At 41.0% G+C, this 23,184-nt stretch overlaps 1 protein-coding gene and 1 pseudogene across 7 annotated transcripts in view; both read right to left on the bottom strand.

Annotated features, from left to right (window-relative positions):
* Positions 1–1,004: 1,004 nt before the first annotated feature.
* On the bottom strand, positions 1,005–19,802 carry LOC127442705 (espin-like protein; annotated as a pseudogene).
* A 529-nt stretch (positions 19,803–20,331) lies between these two features.
* The window catches only part of LOC127442610 (kinesin-like protein KIF1A), a 69,111-nt gene continuing 66,258 nt past the window's right edge, over positions 20,332–23,184 (bottom strand). For all 7 annotated transcript variants that reach the window (XM_051700771.1, XM_051700770.1, XM_051700766.1 and 4 more), the window contains one exon: positions 20,332–22,955. In XM_051700771.1, the coding sequence (XP_051556731.1) occupies positions 22,913–22,955 (43 nt within the window). In that variant the 3' untranslated portion in view covers positions 20,332–22,912. The remainder of the gene's footprint in view (positions 22,956–23,184) is intronic.

Here is a 23,184-nt window from a genome sequence, read left to right on the forward strand (position 1 = left end):
GCCAGCTCTAGGAAGAGTCCTGGTTGTTCCAAACTTCTTCCATTTAAGAATTATGGAGGCCACTGTGATCTTGGGAACCTTCAATGCAGCCAAAAAAAAACTTTTTAGCCTTCTCCAGATCTGTGCCTCAACACAATCCTGTCTCTGAGCTCTGCAGGCAGTTGCTTTGTACTCATGGCTTGGTTTTTTGCTCTGATATGCATTTTCTGCTGTGAGACCTTATATAGACAGGTGTGTGCCTTTCCATATCATGTCCAATCAATTGAATTTGCCACAGGTGGACTTCAGTCAATGTGTAGAAACATCTCAAAGATGATCCAGATAAATAAGATGCACCTGAGCTAAATTTCAAGTGTCATAGCAAAGGGTCTGAATACTTATGTCAATGTGATATTTCAGTTTTTTCTTTTTAATAAATTTGCAAAGTTAACAAAAATCTGGTTTTTGCTTTGTCATTATGGGATATGGAGTGTAGACTGATGTGAAAAAATAAATAATTTAAAGCATTTTGGCATAAGGCTGCACCATAACAAAATTTGAAAAATGAAGGGGTCTGAATACTTCCTGAATGCACTGTATAAACAATATATCATCCAGTGATGGCTAGAGTAAATAATCTTTGTCCTTTGATAATGATTTGAGTTGAATTTAATGGAAAAATATGCTATTTTTTCTCTGTGGCGCTGCATAATTTTGGGCAGCGGCAGTGGGGTGTGTGCACCTTCATAGAAAATAATTGTTTCTAATTTTAGAATGTGCCATGTCGTACACTAGATGCATCCTGTGTGCGACCCACTTTAATTTACCCTGCCGCTCAGTTGTGTGACTTTGAAATATGTCTGAAGAGACAAAGACTATTGTGCAACCAGCATATATATAACCTATTTATATCTAAAAATAAATGCCGATATATATCGATAATCATCGGGAAAATGTTCTGATTATCGATGCGTGAAAAAGGCAGCGATCCCAAGCCTTGAATACCATCACAGCATTCAAAAATCTCAAAAATCAAACAACTCAGCTTCTTTCTCCTTCCAGAAGATGAAACTCTGATCAATATATTTACAAATTTCATCATTAATAAACATTGAGAATTAATTGCTTCCATCTCTGCTGGGAAGTCCTCCATCCTCTGGAATGGGATCCTCGAATATAACCATCTGCACGGCTTTAACCTCAGCATGGGAATTCTTTACAGAAATCCCATTTTCTCTTTTCCCAAAGTATTGTTTTTTGATGTCCTCAAAACCATCTCTCCACTCACGTCTTCCAGCCTCAATGTCCTGGAGGACAGCCTGGTGAAAGTCTCGGACTGTTTCCCAGGGAAAGTTCCTGACAAGATCAAAAATCTCAAAGCATAACAGGGGCTTCATCTTGCACTCCTCAACAGAAAGGTCCTGCATTAACATGTGAAAATAGCCGAGCATGAAAAGGTCAAGAGTCAGGATGTCATAAGCCACAGAAGCACCATCCACGTGGGGTAGGACCTGCTCAGGTGAGTAGGTTACATGCTTCCTCTGTAGGCTGCAGTTCTGTCGTGAAGGGACCCCTGAGGCGATGCGTTTCCAGTTGCCAATCATCTTGTCTATTGCAGTCCTTTGCCTGAACAGTTGATACAATGATCTGGTCCCTGGCTTGGAGACTGGAGCTATTATTCCTTCACCTGTCAGATAGCTCTCTACAGACCTCTGAGTGACAAGCTCTTGTTTCATTTTGGCTCTTATTGATATTGCATATGCAGACCTTTTCCAGTGGCTCAAAAAGAGGACAATGCGCTCCTTTCGCAAGGAGTTGATCTCTATCACTTTACTTGTTTCTTTGCCTGGTGCTTGTTTGCATTTGATGCCAGTGTCATTAACATGATTTATGTCTGAGCTTTGGATCATCCCCATGGACTGCTCCTTTCGATTTGTTGAGGAAGACAGTTTTTGCTGCCTCATGTCTGGATGCACTGTGTTATTTAAAAGCCCAGAAAATGGGTAGATGTTACCTATTTGACTCACAAAGTTTGACCTCAGATTTCTCACAGAAACGTCAGACTGCTGGATCTCCAGTTCAACCTTTAGTCTTCTTCCTTTGATGGAACTTTGCCTCTCTGGCTGGTATGTGAAGGCCGATACAAGATCTGTGTTTGGCATCTTGCAGATGCCATCATTGCCATTTGTATCTGCGAGGTTTGACATGAGCAGGGACATGCTCTTCACTATATTTGAGATACGATTGTACCACATGGGAAGAGGCAGAATTTCCTCCATGTTCGGGTGCTGGTGGCATTGGGTGTTGTTTACAATGGGAGCAGGAAGGATGGCCTTGAGTTCCTCTGCCAGCCGGGCAAGCTCGAGTTCATAGGCCTGGCATTGTTTCTGAAGGGAGATGGTTTTAATTTGTCCCTCCAAGTAGACCAAGTCATCTTCAGTAAGCAACTCTCCAAAGGGGCCCAAAATGATATTGTGGACATGGGAATACCTCCAACAATCCACCTCCATATTTTTGCCACTATTGTCCTGTGTAAGATGAAACAATCATGTCTTAGTCCTAGCATGTACTCAGCTAAACATCTTATGTTGGCTGACAGTATAAGTTTTATTTGGGAGGGGTTTGAGCAATAACTTCTCTGCTCTGGTCGTCTTCATCCTGCAGTCTAGCCTGAAGCTTGCGCACCATAACCTGCCTCTTCCATTCAGCAATGGGCCTCCTATCCTCAACATGAGCTGGGATCAGAGAATCAGTGTCAGCAAGGCTTGCCTCGAGAGCTGAAAGGAGAACAATTCCGTTCTCTTCTTTCTGCAAACATATTCATACAGAAATAACCAGCGCTAATGTAATTTCTAATTTTATCACCATCTCAGTTATGAATAATGACGTTCACATAAAGTCAGCATGAAACGGCACTCGTTTTGCTTCCATATTGTGACATATTTCTGAGTGAAACAAGATATTCAATGAGAAAAAATGTAGGGCAGGACTTTATCATTTGAAAATGGGTTGGATTGTGAAAAGTGGCATGCCATACCAGAATGCAAATTTGCAGTTAATTGTGGAGGACTACTTCCTTTTGAAAGACTGCCGGCACTAACTTTTGAAGAAAGTCAAGTTCACCCTCAAGAGTGTGTCAACGTTTCCCAATGGCAATGCTTATTTTTCAAATGTATTGTTATTTTCTGTTACTGCCACAATCTTTAATACATGAATTTTAGCCAGCCTGAAATTACTATGTTGACTATTGGCAAGATTTTAGAAAAGCTGCATTACCTACTACTGTACAATGGTAGCCTAAGACAATGCTTAAAGTAATAAAAAAAAAAAAAACAGAAATTTTCAAGTTGACTTTAATGTCATGCCTTAATAAATTTCCTATACATACGTATCATATATCAATTACTGTTTGTCCAGTGAAGACTGCTGTGATTCCTGCTTGTCTCAGAGACCTCATGGACTTGGGAGCTAAAATTGCCTCCTCTTCTTCAAGGTGTTTCCTCATGTTGGATGAGGTTATAACTATACAACCAAAAAAAAAAAATGGGGCTTAAGAAGTTGACCTTTTGTCAATAAGAAATCTAACAGGCATTTTGACTTAAAGGGTCATGCAGCCTTACCTGTAGAGGCCACTTGCATGTGCTGAATGGTTCCAGCCCCAGCTCTCATAGCCTGTGAGGAGACAGGTGATGCAGATCAGGCATCCAGGCATGGTGCAGAGACACGAGGCTGGGGTGGAACCTTGTTCACTGGCTGCTAGGAACACCAAAACAGCCAAAGTGAATAAGAATAAGCATGTCCTGTCGTGTTTATATATATATATATATATATATATATATATATATATATATATATATATATATATATATATATATATATATATATATATAAAATTAATCTGTAATTAAAAATCTAGTGGAGGGCGACTGTCTACAGACTGTTGGAGTAAAGCAATAAATAGTAATTAAAGGTTATCTCAGAACACTGCGTTTTCCTGAATTTAAACTGCAATTTCCTCATAATAGCGTAGTGGCTCCAAAACAGGCCTTAAAGCACAACGTACACTGTGTGATCTGTTAAAAGGCACAAACCCCAGGGAGAGGATAAAGTCATGAGAAAAGTGAAACAGGAGCTTAAACTGGTTAGTATATCAGACCTCCTGGCCATTCTCTGTTGACAGGGTTGGGGAGTAACAGAATACATGTAACAGGATTATGTATTTAAATACAAAATATAAGTAACTGTATTCCAATAGAGATACAATTTAAATCACTGGTAATTAGAATACAGTTACATTCAAAAAGTATTTTGTTTACTGAAGAGATTATTTTGCATTTTACTGTAATTTGTTTAATTTAATATTTAGTCCTTTCAGATGGAAAACATTTACATATAAATGATGTGATCCAAAGTGCGGTGAAACACTTTCTTATGAAGTGTGACTTTCATACGAGCAGACAGAGAAGTAAGTTTGAAGTAAGTTTGGAGCAGAAGAAATAGAAATAAACCTTGTGTAAATTGTCAGCTTTACGCTAAGCTAAAATTTTATTTCTAGCCATTTTACATGCACGTTACCAGGCACAATCATATTTCACTTTGGGACATAATTTCTTTTTTTCTAGTGAGACCTTTGATATTAGGGCAAAAATTGTATTCTTGATAATAATTGTTTGTATTGTTTTCCTGTAAAAATATCTAAAAATCCTTAAAACAAGATCAATTAGATTTATCTTGTTTTAGAAACAACACCTCATTAGATATTTAGGTTTTTCAGAGAATGTATTTTTAACGTGTATTTTGTCTTACTGTACTGGCAGAGTTTTTATAGTCAAAACAAGAGAAAAAATCTACCAGTGCTGAAGAAGTAATCCAATATATTTAGAATATGTTACTGACCTTGAGTAATTTAACTGAATACGTTACAAATTACATTTTACAGCATGTATTCTGTAATCTGTTGTGGAATACATTTCAAAAGTAACCCTCCCAAACCTGTCTGTTGACCTCTCTAATCAACAAGGCGTTTCCGTCCGCAGAAATGCCGCTCACTGGATGTTTTTTGTTTTTGGCACAATTCTGAGAAAACTCTCAAAGCTGTTGTGTGTGAAAATCCCAGGAGATCAGCAGTTACAGAAATACTCATACCAGCCCATCTGGCACCATCAATCATGCCACTGTTGAAATCACTGTGATACATTTTTTTACCCATTCTGATGGTTGATGTGAACATTGACTGAAACTCCTGACCAGTATCTGCATGATTTTTTGCTTTGCACTGCTGCCACATGATTGGCTGATTAGATAATCGCATAAATAATTAGGAGTACAGGTGTACCTAATAAAGTGGTCGGTGAGTGTGTATGCTCTATATTTTCCCACAGTTAGTTATATATATTTTTGTTGCTGTAAATTTGTAAAAAGTATTATGGCTATTTCTGAGAACACCCAACAAAAACTCCCAAAGTGTGCAATTCCTCAGACAAAGAAACAATATATGCAATAGTTATTTTACATCTATTTCAAATATAATTTTCCAGGCAGGATATTTTCTATTGTGTTAATGCAGAAACAAAATCCTACTCATTTAATAATATACTTCACATCATAAAACAAACCCATGCTGTTTGGTAGAATTATCATAAAGAGGGAAGTAAGAATATGCATTATTATTGAAGCTATTACCTTACAACATTTTCAGAAATAATTTACAATACCCTCACCACCTTCACCAGTCAAGTTTTCACTAGTCTAACAGGTGAGTGTAATGAGAGAAGTCCTGCACTCCCCTGACAATCACATCAGTGCTGCAGCCATCCAGTGGCCAAAAGCTTAAGAATCTGTACACTACAAACAGTTCACTTAGACGGGTCTTCATAGTAAGTATTAATAACGAAAGGGTGGGATTAGGTGAATGGTTCTTCTTTAGCAATATAAAGGCCTAAATGCTGTATGTGTATACCACATGCTCCTTAATACAAACATAGAGGTGGTTGAAAGTCACAGAGATACTATGTTTTTTTCCCAACATGTTCCCACTCCCAAAGCATCAAACCTACAGTCACTGTCCACTGTTTGCTTGTCCTGTTACTCAGGAGGAAAAAAACATTTTTCATAACAAATCTATTCACACCACTAAAGAAAAACAATATGTTTTATGGGGGTCTTTAGCCCCTGCAACAGGGGGGCTTTTTACCCCAAACACTATCCTTTACTTATTGGACAGTTTTATTAAAAAAAACTTTTGTTTTAATCACCTTGAACAAAACTGAAAATAATAAATATGTATGTTGCCTAAAAATAAATGTGATAATTTTAGGGATTCTCATTAGCTTCATAAATGTGCAACATTTAAAAAAGAAATTTAAATATTAGATCAAATTACACCAAAATCAAACTTAAGATATTGCACACAATTATTTCATGAAATAAGAAATAATCAAGAAGTGTATGCAATGTGAGATGACAAACAGGTGTTAAGGAAATAACTATGGTCGTTTTTGTTGTTTTTTAGTGTTTTGGGAGAAAATAAAATCAAAAGTACCTTTAACCCCGGTTGGCCTTTAGCGCCGTAGTACCCTACCTTCTGTTGCTTATTCTAATATAGCTTTGAACACCATTATATTATATTATATTATAAATAGGCTGATTTTTAGTGCTAATATTGTGCATTTTGAAAATGTATGTTTTTTCCTTTTTATACTAGAATTAACAGGGCTTTTATACATAATTAAATATTATATATTGTTATTATTAAGTTTCTCCAATTTTATATTACATTTCTGTAATATTTAAACTGATCTTATATAATTATTACTCTAGTAAACAATAATCTCATAATGCCCTCACCCCTGCAGCTTTGAAATTTGCACTTAGAGGGGCGTGAGTGATAGTTGATAGGTTCTTCCTGTGCCAACCAGACAGTCCTAAGTGTTTTGCTAATTAGCCTGTGTTGGGCCATATCATTTTGATATGCCATCGTTATGCTATCAAAAGGAAGTATGACACTTGTATGGTTTCCACTTCATTTATGCTCTAATGACATATCTGATACCCTTTAGCATTTGAGTAACAGAGGAGGCAGAGCTGAGATGTAAGTAATTCATTTAGTGAGTTTTCTGGAGAGTATTGATGTTTGCCACTTTATGACACTAATAGAAGTCTTACTCTTCTCGAAGAGTGGATTTGCACATTGTTGCCTTTGGGTAACTAAGCACATGATGCATATAAGATGGAAATTCTGCCCTTTTTATTGATTTTTTACCTATCAAAAAATATTATTCAAATTTTTAAAGAGTGTAAACTTCATTTTAAACCATTTAGTCATACAGTATAATTTGTATGCTGTTAGGAATTGTGTAAATACGTTTGTTGCCTAGAAACAACAGTGGAATGGATAGCTCACCTGGTCAGTGACGTTACACATGAAAGCACTGTAGAGAACATTACAGTTGTCATAGGTTCTGTTTTTATATATAGATCCTTTTATATTATCCATTATTATACTTTATCTTTTTTAGTATTTACTTAACATTTAAGTTACATTTAGGTACAAAGTTGGCTAGAAGACAATTCTATTAGATTGTATCATATAGCATATGAAGTATATTACACTCATATTTAGTGTAATAGAATTGTTTAACAGCATCATTCATTGCTGATTTAAACCGTTTTAGTATTCTGACATCCACAAAATATATAGTCACTCATTATCACTTCAAATATTTAAATTAATAAAAACCTGTCTTGGATTCATTTTTTTCCATCGTCGCACAATGCCTAAATTGTGCGACGAGCAACAAGCAACATGCCTAAAATTATTTTATTATTTTCCAATGTTTTTTTTACTGATTTTAGTAATGAGGTCCATTCTAATCAAGAATGAAACAATTTTTAAACATTTATTTCATAATGCATGCAGTAGAGGGTAAAGGTGACATTAAGGAAAACAAAAAAACTATCCTCTTTGGGTCATTGAGCCAAGCTACGTTCTCTAAATATTCATTGTACAAATGCCATTGACCAGGGGTTCTTTCAAACAAATCAATAGATTTCTTGACACAAGAGGCATATTTCTGGAATTGTCCCATGACAAGGAGAAACTGCAAGTGAAACTAAAACCCTTGTCAACACTTTTACTCTCAGCACAAGTGGATCAAATTATTAATGCCACTGTTATTAAGGGATCAAGGGTATCTGTTCTGCCTTCTGAAAAGAGCATTCCTGCTAGTAAAGTCCTGTTTTATAAATCTAATAAATAATAGAGACTCAGTCCACCACGGTGTGGTTTTTAATAAATGTACTTTAGTATGTGTACCTTGTTCTCTATTATGTAGCATGACTCAGGCAATATGAACTTCTGTATGTCTTTGGCTCAAAATCAAATACAGTATATTCAAGGTGTAGAAGTGAATGAGTTTTTGCCAGAAGGTGGCAGCAACAGGTTGCCATCACAAGGTGGAGCGTAACCAAAACCCAGACCACCAGCTGCTCCTGCATCTGAATATGCATACCTCCCTGTTACACATCATGCAAAAAGCAGTGCATCAAATGAGTAGGATGTCCGAATACACAGTATTCATGATACAGTATAGGTAAACAATACAGGGATAACATACTGTATCTGCTGAGATTCAAATTGTGCAACCACTGGACATTCTACTACCCCTGTGAATAGCTTGTTGTATTTATACTAGACATATGTATACGTAGAAGAACATATTTCATCAATGGTCAAGAAGTCCAACAAATTAAGTACAAACTTTCACAGTATAAGTTTCGCATGCAGCCCTGGAGTCATCAGCATTCAATGGACCCTTTACACATTTCCAGGTTTGGAAAACGGAATTAAACTATAGCAGGCTAAACATCTAGCGCTGAATTGGAGACCACAGCGAATGTTATTTTTGCACTTCCATTTATTCCAGTAGCAATTATTGCAATAGTAAATACCACTATTATGTTTACATGACTTTTCAAAAGAGGAAAAAAATAGAGAATCAGAAGAGAGGAATTTACTGTCACACCCTCAGCAGCTGTATTTGAAACCTGATCGCAGCATTTTTTACACTTTTTTTAATTAATGCCAGGGTAATATAATACAAAACATAATGTTCTAAATTTTCACTAAATATTTAAAAAATCTAAAATACAAGTTTGTTAGATTTATGCTGCTAAATGAGGCTGAAATGTGTCATCACAATCTGTAAAAAGGGTCCATAGATAATGCCCAATGAACCATGAAAATGAGTGAACCAAACCAACATTTAAAAACACTGTTGAACTGACCATGTCATGTGTAAACTAGAGAATTATCAGCTAAAAAAAGAAAGTAAAAACCATCTGAATCCCTTTCTACTTGACTAATTTGATTATTCAGCAGCACTAAAGGAAGAAGAGGTCAGACCTTTCAATCAAAGTCTCTGTGACTGCATTTTAAACACTACTTAGGCTGTATAATCCTCTGAGTGTTCATGATAAGACGATGTGTGTTTGGAGCATTAGGAACAGTAGCGGTTATGAGGGACAACTCCAGTTCTCCATTCTCAGCTGCATCATTGCATCATGCGGGATGCGGGGGGGGGGGGGGGGGGGGGTGTCCCACCCCAGTGGTCTTTCAAGACTTTTGCTCCCATCAGTAAGAGACGCTACACAATGCGATGATGGCCCTCGCTAGCAGCAAAGTGAAGTGCTGTGGCTCCGTCCTTATCCTGACTGGACAGATCTAGATCTGTGAAAGAAGCCTAAAGATCCATATCAGAGACAGTGTCAGTTATAAGCACTAAAACACCATTCTAACCCCACTGACTATGTTTACATCCACAAGAAAATTCAGATATTAATCAGAATATGGTCATATTCCAATTATATTAGCAGCATTAACCTGACTGCCAGAACAAGTTTAACCCAGTATTCTGGCTTATGAATCCACTGGTACATGCTTGTATTAATCAGAATTTTGGGTCATGTAAACACCTTATTCAGAATATACACCTTAACATTTATTTATACCTGCGCATGTCCAATCAAAGGTAATTCTGGGTGACATTAGATACAGACAGTTGTGAAAAGTCAAGCAATTGAAGAAACACATTTTTGGAGCAAGGAGGAGAAATATTACAAGAAACGTTGTTGCCTACATGTTGTAATTTGTCACGTTGTTGTTGCAAAAACATGGAGGAGAATTTATTAATTGATTAAATTACTATCCAAAAATAAATGCAGCATAATAAATGGCACGAGTGTGTCATGTGTATTTTGTTGATTCATGTTTTTCATGTCTTTTATTTTGAAAAGTTTAGTTCCTGTTTCATGTCATGTGTTTCTTGTCATGCGATGTCCTGTTTTCCCTCCATGTTCATGTGTCTTATTTTCATTGGTTCATTGTTTGATTATCTTGTTTAGAGTTCTGTTTGTTCATTGGTTTATGTTCTCCCAAGTCCATGTATTTAAACCCTCATGTTTTCCATTGTCCTTTGTTAGGTATTGTGTGATTGGTAACATTGTCTCGTTTTGTCAGGCCAAGTGTATGTCAAGTCTAGTCAAGTTCATGTTTTATGTTTCTTTCATGTTTATAGTTAGAGTTTATTGGATTTCACATTTATAAATAAATTTGCACTTGAGTTCTTCAATTCATCGTCTTCGTCACTGTCATTGCCAGCACTAGCAGCCATCGTATACCTAACCGCAGTATGAACCCAGCAATCCAGCTCCTCCACCTATGTCAGGGGAATCATCCCCTGGAGCATTATGTGGAAGACTTCTGCGATCTGGCCTGCTGGGTGGACTTTAATGAGGTCGCCCTCAAAGACTGTTTCTGTTTTGGATTGAGTGAGCCAGTCTCCTTGTTGATGACTGGCGGTCGCAGTTCCCTCAAGCTGGTTCAGTATATCAACCTTGCCCTGCAGATTACTGGTTCTATGTTCACTGTGGGGGAGGCGGATGCCGAGCCAGGGTTCCACGTCATGGCCGCCGAGCCAGGGTTCCACGCCATGGCCGCCGATCCAGGGTTCCACGCCATGGCCGCCGATCCAGGGTTCCACGCCATGGCCGCCGAGCCAGGGTTCCACGCCATGGCCGTCGAGCCAGGGTTCCTCGTCATGGTGGCTGAGCTAGTGCCATCTTTTGCCCTGGATCCTCAGCCTGCTCCATGCCATGTCACAGCCACGCCTGAGCCTGCTCCATGCCATGTCACAGCCACGCCTGAGCCTGCTCCATGCCATGTCACAGCCACGCCTGAGCCTGCTCCATGCCATGTCATAGCCACGCCTGAGCCTGCTCCATGCCATGTCACAGCCACGCCTGAGCCTGCTCCATGCCATGTCACGGCCACGCCTCATCCTGCTCCATGCCATGTCACAGCCACACCTCAGCCTGCTCCATGCCATGTCACAGCCACATCTGAGCTATTAGACCTGGAGATGGTTCCCGCCCTTGTACCCACCCTTAGTTCTCCTGAGCAGGCAAGGGGAACTTTCAACCCTCCGACCCCACCTGGACCCTCCGAGCCCTGGACTCCATCTTGCCCTGTCGGTCCCTCGACATCGGCTCTGCATTCCCTCGGCTCCACTGCAGTCTTTCAGCCTGTCGGCTTCGCTGGGGTCCCTCCGTCTCCTCCTTGGTCTGTCGGTCACCTGGCTCTGCCTTGGCTCTCCGATCCTCTGGCTGCGCTTCGTCCCTCCGATCCGTCAGCCTCACCGGGGACCTCCATCCCTACGGTTCCGCCTTGGTCCTCAGCCCCATCGGCTCTGCCCTGGCCCTTCGAGTCTTCGGCTTCTCTCTGGGTACCAAGTTCCCTGGTGTCGCCCTTCAAGTCTCTCATGGCTCCGCCTTCCATGGCTCCGCCCCTCAAGTCTCTCTCAGCCCCACCCTCCATGGCTCCACCTGGTCATGTGATGTCCTGTTTTCCCTCCATGTTCATGTGTCTTGTTTTCATTGGTTCATTGTTTGATTATCTTGTTTAGAGTTCTGTTTGTTCATTGGTTTATGTTCTACCATGTCCATGATTTCTGTTGTCCTTTGTTAGGTATTGTGTGATTGGTAACGTTGTCACGTTTTGTCAGACCAAGGTTGTGTCAAGCCATGTTAATGTCAAGCCAAGTTTACGTCAAGTCTAGTCAAATTCATATTTTATGTTTCTTTCATGTTTATTGGATTTCATGTTTATAAATAAATTTGCACTTGGGTTCTTCAATTCATCGTCTTCGTCATTGTCATTGCCAGCACTAGCAGCCACTGTTACAGAGTGAGTATCTCTCTAGTATTTTACTCAAGAGATTAGCAGAAAAACAAAATGCATGCCTTACTTTATTCAGAATATATGCTAATTAACATGTATATAGGAATATTCCAATGGCTGTGGATCATGTAAATGTCTTTTTCAGAATAAAGACTGACCCACACTGTTGAATCAACTGCATTGGCAGTTACAGTGCTGGGTAGATTACTTAAGAATTGTAAACTGATTACAAATTAAATTATTAAAATTGTAGTCAGTAACATAATCTCTTGGATTATATTCTTAAAGTAATATAATCTGATTGCATTTGGATTACTATTGAATTACTTCTGACTTAATTCTTGTTTATAGGATGACACATGCATTCGAGTAGGATAAAGGCCCCGATATACTTCATATGAAATCGAAGAATGAGCGGGTGTGACGTCATTTAGAACAGAATCTGGCCAAGTAGGTGTTTTTGCGTTCATTTCGGTGGTTCATAAGTGCTCGCCTGGCCGAACTTTTATCAAAATGTCTTACTGGCTGCTTAACACCTTCTTTCTGTCATTGGTCCATGTGATCAGTAGGTGTGACATGCAAGGGCATAGATTTGGCTTGAACATTCTCTGAAAGGTTTTGTCATTTGATTCATTAGAACTGTATTTTAGTTTTTGTAATGATTGTGACAAACTTCATAATCCCAGATACTCAAAAGCCTATTTTCTGTCTATTTTGTGAAACAAACAGTAAAATATTCAGAATCCTTACAATTCTACATTCTCAATTGCCTAAATTAACAAGCCATTTTTTGTTTACAGCACAATGCAGTCATTTTTGAGTGAGGTCTCGTATACCTCTGTGGAGTATATGCTCTTTTGGATCATTAAGTAGAAGTTGGTGCCCTTGCAGAAGTAAACGCACAGGTTCCGATAAGTGGCAGGTAAGTGGCTCCTCATGTATTATAAAGAACAGAGCCCACTTGGTGAGTTTGACGTGTCAGCTGACTTTTCCCCAGCCACCCTGATGAGCGGCTCCTAAAAAATGGCAACGTGACTCTAGGCCCATTGTGTGTCCCTGTCTAAGCATGACTCACGCTTTTGCCCGAACAATTACGTGAAACAGGATCATACAGTAAATTAATCATTAAAGTCAGGTAAGGTGCCATAAGTGCCATAAGTGTTTGTGTGTCTCACCTTTTGGAGTTAGACACGAGCAGTTTGATGGAGTGTGAAAATCTCCACTGGCTGCTGCATAATGGACAGGCAGAGCTCCACGGTCTGTCTCCACCTCATTGCTGCCTCCTTCAGACAGCAACCACTGTACTGCCTCCACATGGCCAAACCTGGCAGCCAGGTGCAGGGCCGTCGCCCCCTTGCCATCACGATCCTTTAAACAGAAACAGAGACACAACATTAGCATCCAGTACTTGATAAGAGGTGTGAATCATAGGCATACTAAGTAATGAATAATAATGACCTTTCAGTATAGTGATATATCCTATTATACTGCACTGTCTTTTACATTATTTTTATTTATATATGCTTTCTTGGCTTGCATTGTTCATCCATCATCAATGACATCTGTAATTGACAGTAAAGGAAACTGACATAGCTCCCAATCCTCAAGAACATCAACAATCCAACTGTCAAATGTAATTTTCCCCACTATATATCATAAACTTGGCAATTGTTAAATCAAATTCCCTTTAAGGCCATCTTGGTAACATTACATTTGTAATGCCACACAAGTACAGCTACTTAAAAAGAAAAAGACTATTTGACAAGATTATGTTTCAATAACGAATTTCAAATCAGCAATAAAATCTGGCAACAATGATATCATGCCTTTTTCTTCAGCCTGATTTAATGAAAAGTACATGACTGTGGCGACATTTTTGCAAAATGATATTATGTGGTTCATGACACGTATCGCGACATTTCAAGTTTCAAGGTGAAATGTCCACTGTGTGGCACTAAAAGTGAGTTTGTGATGAGGAGGAGGGCGTGGCTGGGCCATGAGGATGGATGCCTGGCGCTGAATTACCCCAATCAGCTGGGAGAGGGACAAAGAGGAGCCGGAGACGCCAGTTCGAGAGAGAGAAAGAGAGTTGCACACAGTTTACAAACGTGTGCGTTCTGTGTTTGGCTGGGAAGGTCAACAGTGTGAGCATCACACTGAGCTGTGTGTGTGTCTGCTGGCGTGTGTGTGCTAGATAGCACTTTGTATGTTGTGTCTGAGTGAACTGTTTGTAATTAAAGTCTACGTGTATTGTGCACTCGGCACCCGCTTCCTCCTTCGTAGGGAAGGCAGTGAGTTCTGCCACAGACTTAAAGGGATAGTTCACCCAAAAATGAAAATTCTCTCATCTTTTACTCACCCTCATGCCATCCCAGATGTGTGACTTTCTTTCTTCTGCTGAACACAAATTAAGATTTTTTGAAGAATATTTCAGAACTGTAGGTCCTCCCAATCTAAGTGAATGGTGACTAAAATTTTGCAGTTCCAAAACGTGCCTTGTCACAGCCATGCCTGAGTCTGCTCTGTGCCTTGTCACAGCCATGCCTGAGTCTGCTCCGTGCCTTATCACAGCCACACCTGAGTCTGCTCCATGCCTTGTCACAGCCACACCTGAGTCTGCTCCACACCATGTCACAGCCACGCCTGAGTCTGCTCCATGCCATGTCATAGCCAAGCCTTCCATGGCTCCTTGCTCCAAGCCTCCCACGGCTCCTTGCTCCACGCCTTCTGCGGCCAATGAGCCATCGCCCATGCCTGCCACGGCCAACACCCACGCCTGCCATGGCCAACGCGTTTGAAGCCTTGCCCGTCCCAGAGCCAGCGTTGCCAGCCTCATCTGTCCCAGAGCCACTGCCTGCCACTGTTAACGAGCCAGTGCCTATGCCTGCCACAGTTAATGAGCCAATATCCATGCCTGCCACGGCCAATGAGCTTGAAGCCTCGTCCATCCCAGAGCCAGTGCCTGCAGCCTCAACCGTCCCAGAGCCAATGCCTGTAGCCTCGACCATCCCAGAGCCAATGCCTGTAGCCTCGACCGTCCCTATAACCACGCTCCCAGCTGTCCAGAAAAGGAGGAGAAGGAAAGGGACACCTTTTCTCCAGTCTCTGCCTGTACCCATGACCACGGAGGTCGTTCCCAAGTCTAGGCCAGTATTCACGACCATGGAGGCCACTGCCTGTAGCCTCGACCATCCCAGAGCCAATGCCTGTAGCCTTGACCATCCCCGTACCCACGACCCCAGCTGTCCGGAAAAGGAGGAGAAGGAAAGGGACACCTTTTCCCCAGTCTCTGGCTGTACCCACGACCACGGAGGTTGTTCCCAAGTCTCTGCCAGTATTTACGACTATGGAGGTCGTTCCCAAGTCTCTGCCAGTGTTCACGACCACAGAGGTCGTTCCCAAGTCTCTGCCCATTTTTACGACCAAGGAGGTCGTTCCCAAGTCTCTGCCTGTACTTATGACCACAGAGGTCATTCCCGAGTCTCTGCCTGTGTTCATGACTACAGAGATTGTTCCCGAGTCTCTGCCTGTGTTCACGACCACAGAGGTCGTTCCCGAGTCTCTGCCCATGTTCACGACCACGGAGGTCGTTCCCAAGTCTCTGCCCATGTTCATGACCACAGATGTCGTTCCCAAGTCTCTGCCCATGTTCATGACCACGGAGGTCGTTCTCAAGTCTCTGCCAGTGTTCACGACCATGGAGGTCATTTCCAAGTCATCCAGGACTCTTAGCCTCGAGCCTCCCATGGCTCCTCCTTCCACAGCTTTGCCCCTCGAGCCTCTCATGGCTCAACCTGCCTCCATTGACCCTTCCTTGGCTCCGCCCTCTGTGTCTCCTATGGCTCTGCCCATTCCACCACAGTCTCCACCTCCTGTGTCTCAAATCCACCTTCTATGGCTCTGCCCCTTAAGCCGCCGCCTCCTGCTACCAGATCTCCTCCTGACCCAGTCCCAGCTCTATGGCCACCACCCAGGCCTCCTGACCCAATCCTGGCCCTGTGGCCACCTCCCAGGCCTCCTGAACCTGTCCCAGCTTTATGGCCACCACCCAGGCCTTCTGACCTATTCTCGGCCCTGTGGCCACCTCCCAGGCCTCCTGACCCTGTCCCCGCTCTGTGGCCACCTTCCAGGCCTCCTGACCTAGTCCCGGCCCTGTGGCCACCTCCTAGGCCTCCCGACTCAGTCCCTGCCCTGAGGCCGCCTCCCAGACCTCCTGACCCGGTCTCTACCCTGAGGCGGCCCCCGCCCCAGACTTCCGGGCCCAATCCCTACCCTAAGGACTCCTCCCTGGCCACCTGGTCATCTTCCAGGTCCCCTTCCTCACCAGTATCTTCCTGCCATCCTCAGCCATCTATGGGCCACCAGGAGTTGCCCCTTAAAGTGTGTGGGGGGGGGGGGTTTATGTCACAGTCTGTCTCCTAGGACTCTTATTTTGAAGTGTTTCCCTCAGACTACGTTTCCCATCATGCACTGCCATCTGTTCCTGATTGTTCTCACCTGTTTTCCATTCACTCATTAGCTCTTGTTTGTATATGTATACCCTCTAGCTGTTGCATTCCCTTGTCAGTTCCCATTTGTTGTTTTTACTGTCATCATTTTTATTAAAGCTTGCACTTAGATCCTACGTCTCCTGTTTCCTCTCAGCAACCATTCGTGACACAGATGAAGTTTTTTAAGATTAATGCTTTATCGAATTTTAAATCAACAAAACCGACCTCCCTAACTTAAACCTGTTAGGAATTTTCAGGATTGGCCCCTAGGTATCAAGTCAGGTCTGCAGTCGCTGTCTCGATCCGGATCCTCGCGAGGGGAGAAATGAGTGACACAGAGCATGCGTCAAAGATTTCTTGTACTTTATTGTTCAGCACAGCATTATATATCTTTGTAAGGACAGGAAAAGCAGTACACTATCCAATGAAATCAATCATTACCTTATTTGGAAAATACACTATATTGCCAAAAGTATTCGCTCACCCATCCAAATAATTGAATTCAGGTGTTCCAATCACTTCCATGGCCACAGGTGTATAAAATGAAGCACCTAGGCATGCAGACTGCTTCTACAAACATTTGTGAAAGAATGGGCCGCTCTCAGGAGCTCAGTGAATTCCAGCGTGGTACTGTGATAGGATGCCACCTGTGCAACAAGTCCAGTCGTGAAATTTCCTCGCTACTAAATATTCCACAGTCAACTGTCAGTGGTATTATAACAAAGTGGAAGCGATTGGGAATGACAGCAACTCATCCACGAAGTGGTAGGCCACGTAAAATGACAGAGCGGGGTCAGCGGATGCTGAGGCGCATAGTGCGCAGAGGTCGCCAACTTTCTGCAGAGTCAATCACTACAGACCTCCAGAGTTCATGTGGCCTTCAGATTAGCTCAAGAACAGTGCGTAGAGAGCTTCATGGAATGGGTTTCCATGGCCGAGCAGCTGCATCCAAGCCATACATCACCAAGTGCAATGCAAAGCGTCGGATGCAGTGGTGTAAAGCACGCTGCCACTGGACTCTAGAGCAGTGGAGACGCATTCTCTGGAGTGACAAATCACGCTTCTCCATCTGGCAACCTGATTGACGAGTCTGGGTTTGGCGGTTGCCAGGAGAACGGTACTTGTCTGACTGCATTGTGCCAACTGTGAAGTTTGGTGGAGGGGGGATTATGGTGTGGGGTTGTTTTTCAGGAGCTGGGCTTGGCCCCTTAGTTCCAGTGAAAGGAACTCTGAATGCTTCAGCATACCAAGAGATTTTGGACAATTCCATGCTCCTAACTTTGTGGGAACAGTTTGGGGATGGCCCCTTCCTGTTCCAACATGACTGCGCACCAGTGCACAAAGCAAGGTCCATAAAAGACATGGATGAGCGAGTTTGGTGTGGAAGAACTTGACTGGCCTGCACAGAGTCCTGACCTCAACCCGACAGAGCACCTTTGGGATGAATTAGAGCGAAGACTGCGAGCCAGACCTTCTCGTCCAACATCAGTGTCTGACCTCACAAATGCGCTTCTGGAAGAATGGTCAAAAATTCCCATAAACACACTCCTAAACCTTGTGGAAAACCTTCCCAGAAGAGCTGAAGCTGTTATAGCTGCAAAGGGTGGGCCGACGTCATATTAAACCCTATGGATTAAGAATGGGATGTCACTTAAGTTCATATGCGTCTCAAGGCAGATGAGCGAATACTTTTGGCAATATAGTGTATATACATAAAGATTCTACATTAATTATGTAAATGAAACAAAATATTCTAGAACAGAGGAGTGGTATTTAACCTTTAGCTTGAGACACTCAGAGAAGAAAAATGGGAAACCCTTTCCACATGATTTCCGTTACTGACACACACACACACACACACACACACACACACACTATGAAAATAGGAACTGAGTACTAGCTGTTAAATGTTAGCTTAAGCATATGTCAACTGAGAGGTCAACTGAGAGGTGATGTTTCTTTTTCTCATAATACCTTATACCTAAACCTAACAAATAGTATTATTAAAGCAAACTTGAAATGAAAAACAGATGAGATTTTGAAGATTAATGAAGGTTAATAATAGATTTTTAAATCAATGACACTTTCGGCACACGTATTGACTCGCGTGCTCTTCGGGACTCGTATCCGCGGTCCTTGTATCGCATTCGCAAGTGCAATGCTCTATCAGTTGAACTACCGTGCAAATTGTTCCTTGTTTACGTAATGAAAACTTTCAAATGTATCGCCTTACAAGTCATGCACTGTAATAAAAGTGTTTTGATGTCATATGGTAGCACTGTGGGAGGAACATGGTGAAAAATAATTGCTTATGAACTGATAATCTGCCTTTCTACTCGTGATTTTTGTAAAAGGGAATAAAATTGCTGTTTTAGCGCCTATAGTGTTTACTTATCCAGTATCACATTACATAAACAACGTAAAAATCGTTTTGCAAAAATTTAGGTATAGTAACGTGATTCTGTGATGCCAGGTTGTTTTTCTTCTGTAGCTCAAATCACGTTAAAACCTCAGGCAGGTCCAGGCATGCGCGTTCTAGAGTAAGCAAACTAAAAGGCGTGACTTCCTTTCCTATAGCTGCCATAGAGCGTTACAACTTCTCCCATTCATTTTTCTACAAGTGATCCATCTCCTCCCCTTGTAATGTCTCTAGTTCAGTGTATTGTCTAAATTGCTGACCTCAATCACAAAATTCCCCTGTCTGAGCAGCCACTGCAGTTCTCGCACATGCCCGGTGGCAGCAGCATCATGGGCAGGTGTGGCAGGGAAAGCAAGCCTCTTTTACCAGAAATAGCAGACAGTCCAGATGCCCGCAGCGGGCAGCGTGGTGGGTGGGCGTAGCTCCCTGGGCATCTGTGATGGTGGGACTAAGATATCCAGGGGCATGCAGAGCCCTCAGAGCCTGCACATTCCCCTCGCAAGCTGCTTGGATGGCTTTGTGGAGCTGCATGCTACACCTCAGCCAGCCTGGAACAAAAGTGGCAGGGATCCTTGGGCTGCACCCAACTATCTCTCTCTCTCTCTCTCTCTTGCTAACTCTTTCCCTCTAAAATGATACCTGAGCTTGCTGATAGATGTCCATGGGAGACATAGCTTGTGTGAAAGATGAAGAGGGTGGACAAGCGGTGAGCTAGAAATGTAATAAGAGCCCGTATGTGAAAATATACATCTGCTTCTATCTTATATGTTTCTCAAACTCCAACTACTAGTTTAAAAAGTTAGAAAGATCTTAAGTGTTTAAGGAAGCTTGATAAGCAGGTTTAGCTGCACAACCAGCTGGTCTCCCAGCTTGACCAGTTAGTGCCCAACATTCCTCTAAAAGAAGACTTCCATGGTACAAAAAATTAAATGTTAGGCAGAATGTTAGCCTCAGTCATCATTCACTTTCATTTTATGGAAAAAAGATACATTGGAAGTGAATGGTGACGGGCTAACATTCTGCTTAACATCTCCCTTTGTGTTCTGTGGAAGGTTTGAAAAAAACATAAAGATGAGTAAATGTTGACAGAAATTTTCATTTTTGGGTGAACTGACCTTTCCTGCTATAACAGTATCCACTTTATAGAGTGTACTGATTTTGAATGGCTACTGTCACAAAAAGAAAAGTCCAGACTTGACCAATGTTGTGCATATTTCACATTTATTTTACACCCGACAAAGTGTTAAGTGTCCACAGACATTAGAAGACACAGATCCAGCACTCAAAGTACTTGAGCACGGAGTACACTACAGCCCATTCATTATGGTATAAAGTGGTTACAGCTGTGTGCTAGATCAGAGTTGGGTTTATATACAGAGCAAATCAACAGAAATATAGAAGCAATTACAGTCGATACACTTAGTTTATATTGAGATCTGTCTTTTTAAATTAGGAAAATTTGGATGGATGAAAGATGTTTATTGAAAATGATGCTTGGAAAGACGTGATAACACAAAGGTTCCATTGAGAGTGAGAGAGAAAGATGGTACATTATCAACTGCAAACCCTAAAAATCAAATGTATCTGCCATACGTCTTGTTACATGTTGACAAAGTCCTCTTGAATGCTTTATTTTCAAGGCACTGTGTCAAAGCAAGGGTTTGCAAACACGACATGCTCAAAGTCAACTGTGATCCTTGAATCCAGTAAATTAATACAACTGAATCTGAAGTGACTGTTATTTTTGTGTAAATGCTACTCTTATATTGTAAGGAGGTAAATGAGATACATTTTATTTATTTCATTTAAAAGCTGAATAAATATGTACAACATGCTATCATATACATAGCATTAACAAAGACAGGAATGGACAAATAACTTGATCAGGGCACTGGGAGGTATGACTGTCAACATAATGTTTAGAACCCAAACATGTGTCCCTAACAACTTGCATTTCCGATCCATTTCATTGAACTTATTAAATGTCTGTCAAGGCATTACCTACATATACTACTGCTTATGAAACCATTTGGAGAGGTATAGACCAGAACTGCTGAACTGCTAAATAAACACAATGTCTCTCAGGTATGTTCAGACCTGATATTGCTGCTAAATTTGCACTCTTTGGGTTGGCTGGCCCATGGCACAAAACACCAATCCTCTATCACATGAGGTGTCTAAGACAGCAACACATGACATGAACAACATACTGAATGGCTGACTGACCAATAGCATATAGAGCAGATCTCTGAATTTACAGTATCAGTATACAATACAGTGGCCTCTGGTAATACCTCTTTAAGATGTAACCTTCATTGCAATTTCCTCACAGGAAACACAGCTTTTCTATACCTAGTATACACTCTCTTTATAGTCACAAAGCAAAGGGTGGACCAGAAACATGGAACATTGATATGCTTATTATAACTGATAGCCTACATCACACATAAAATCAATGACCAACATTTAGCTGAGCTATATAAAGGTTTCTATAGAACAAATCTGATGTTGACAAAACTTTTGGTAAAAGCATTGGAATTAATAGACTTTTTGTTAGATACTGTAACAATAAAACTGGATCTCGTCTTACAAGACATCATCTCATTGCCACCACTCATGAGAAACACCAAATAGGGGGTGTTCTCCAAATTTTCTTCAAAAAACATATTCTGTTACAACATGTAAGGCTGGGACAACCTGAACATTACAGCTACAAAAAAGGAATAACAGTATGCAGTTACACAAGATACAGTATTCTTCAACATGGAATTCCTGGACAATATAATGTGATATACTGTAATCTAAATTAAATCTCCCTCATCTAAAAGTTAAACATGCTGTATTTACGTTCAGTGCATTGGTAACAGGAAATTTAGCTTCACCTCTTTCCAATTGGTGTGTTATGCATTCAAGCAGACGAAAGCAATAAATACAGATACATAAAATGAGTTTAGATTCAATGTAGCAGCAGAGCTCTTGTGCAAATTAACAAAACAAACCTTGTAAATAATCAAAGCTTATTATCAAAAGTGCAAGGTGAACAATACATTTTTGTAACACTACAAATAGTGACCTCTTAATAAATTATGTTTTTATAAAACATGCAATGCTTAATAAATAAGTAAACTGAATGATGTAATGCAAAAAAAAAAAAAAAAAAAAAGACATTACAGATGAAAATAAAAACACAAATAAAAACTTGTGTATGGTAGAAGGTTAGTATAACTTTTCCCATGTTGATTTTTGTCAAAATAATGGACAATTACTGTACCATTTTCAGTCTAAGATCCATCACAATTCCCTGCAATTCTTTCAAAATAAGCTCTGCTTCCCTTCAAAAAGCAAAATGACCATGGCAGCATTATCAAAACCAAGAGGCATCTACTGAAGCCCAGGTAAAAGCACTTGACATCTAATCTGCAGAAGCACATCCACAAAGCATTGTGTTGCATTTACAAATGAACTAATGCTGTTACAGATATGAGGTGGGCCATGTCTAAAATGCCATTCTAGTTTTTAAGCTATGTTAGCCAGGAATATTTCAATATTGTACATTTACATTTGTAACTGACTAAATGGGGCCTGACACACAAACACACACTCTTTGTGAAGCTAGGCCCACAGTCTATGGTTGGCATGTTGGTATGGACAGACCAAGGGGTGCTGGGGTAGGCAGGCAAGAGGCAGCTGTGATAAGGTGGGGATAGGGCACTCATGTTCACATGAACTAATTACATCACAAGGGTCTGTCAGATATCTGTTTATGCTTTGAGCTGAAGAAAAACGGTTTCACATCTTTATCTGTCCTGATTTTCTTCTGGAAAGCTTAGACCTGTGGAGAAAGAGAGATTAGAAGTAATTAAACAATATGAGCCCCATTCAATGATCATGAACAAATAATGCAGTGGTTCTCAACTGGTGGATAGCGACCCAACAGTGGGTACATGTCTGTTCTGATGGGGTAAAATGCTAAAAATGAAATTCAACATATAATTGTGCATCGTTAAATACAGATTTAAAAGGAAGAAGACAATGCTTCCTATATTATCTTTTTTTTTTTT

This window comes from Myxocyprinus asiaticus, chromosome 6 (assembly GCF_019703515.2).
Source record: "Myxocyprinus asiaticus isolate MX2 ecotype Aquarium Trade chromosome 6, UBuf_Myxa_2, whole genome shotgun sequence".
In the NCBI taxonomy this organism is placed as follows: domain Eukaryota; kingdom Metazoa; phylum Chordata; class Actinopteri; order Cypriniformes; family Catostomidae; genus Myxocyprinus; species Myxocyprinus asiaticus.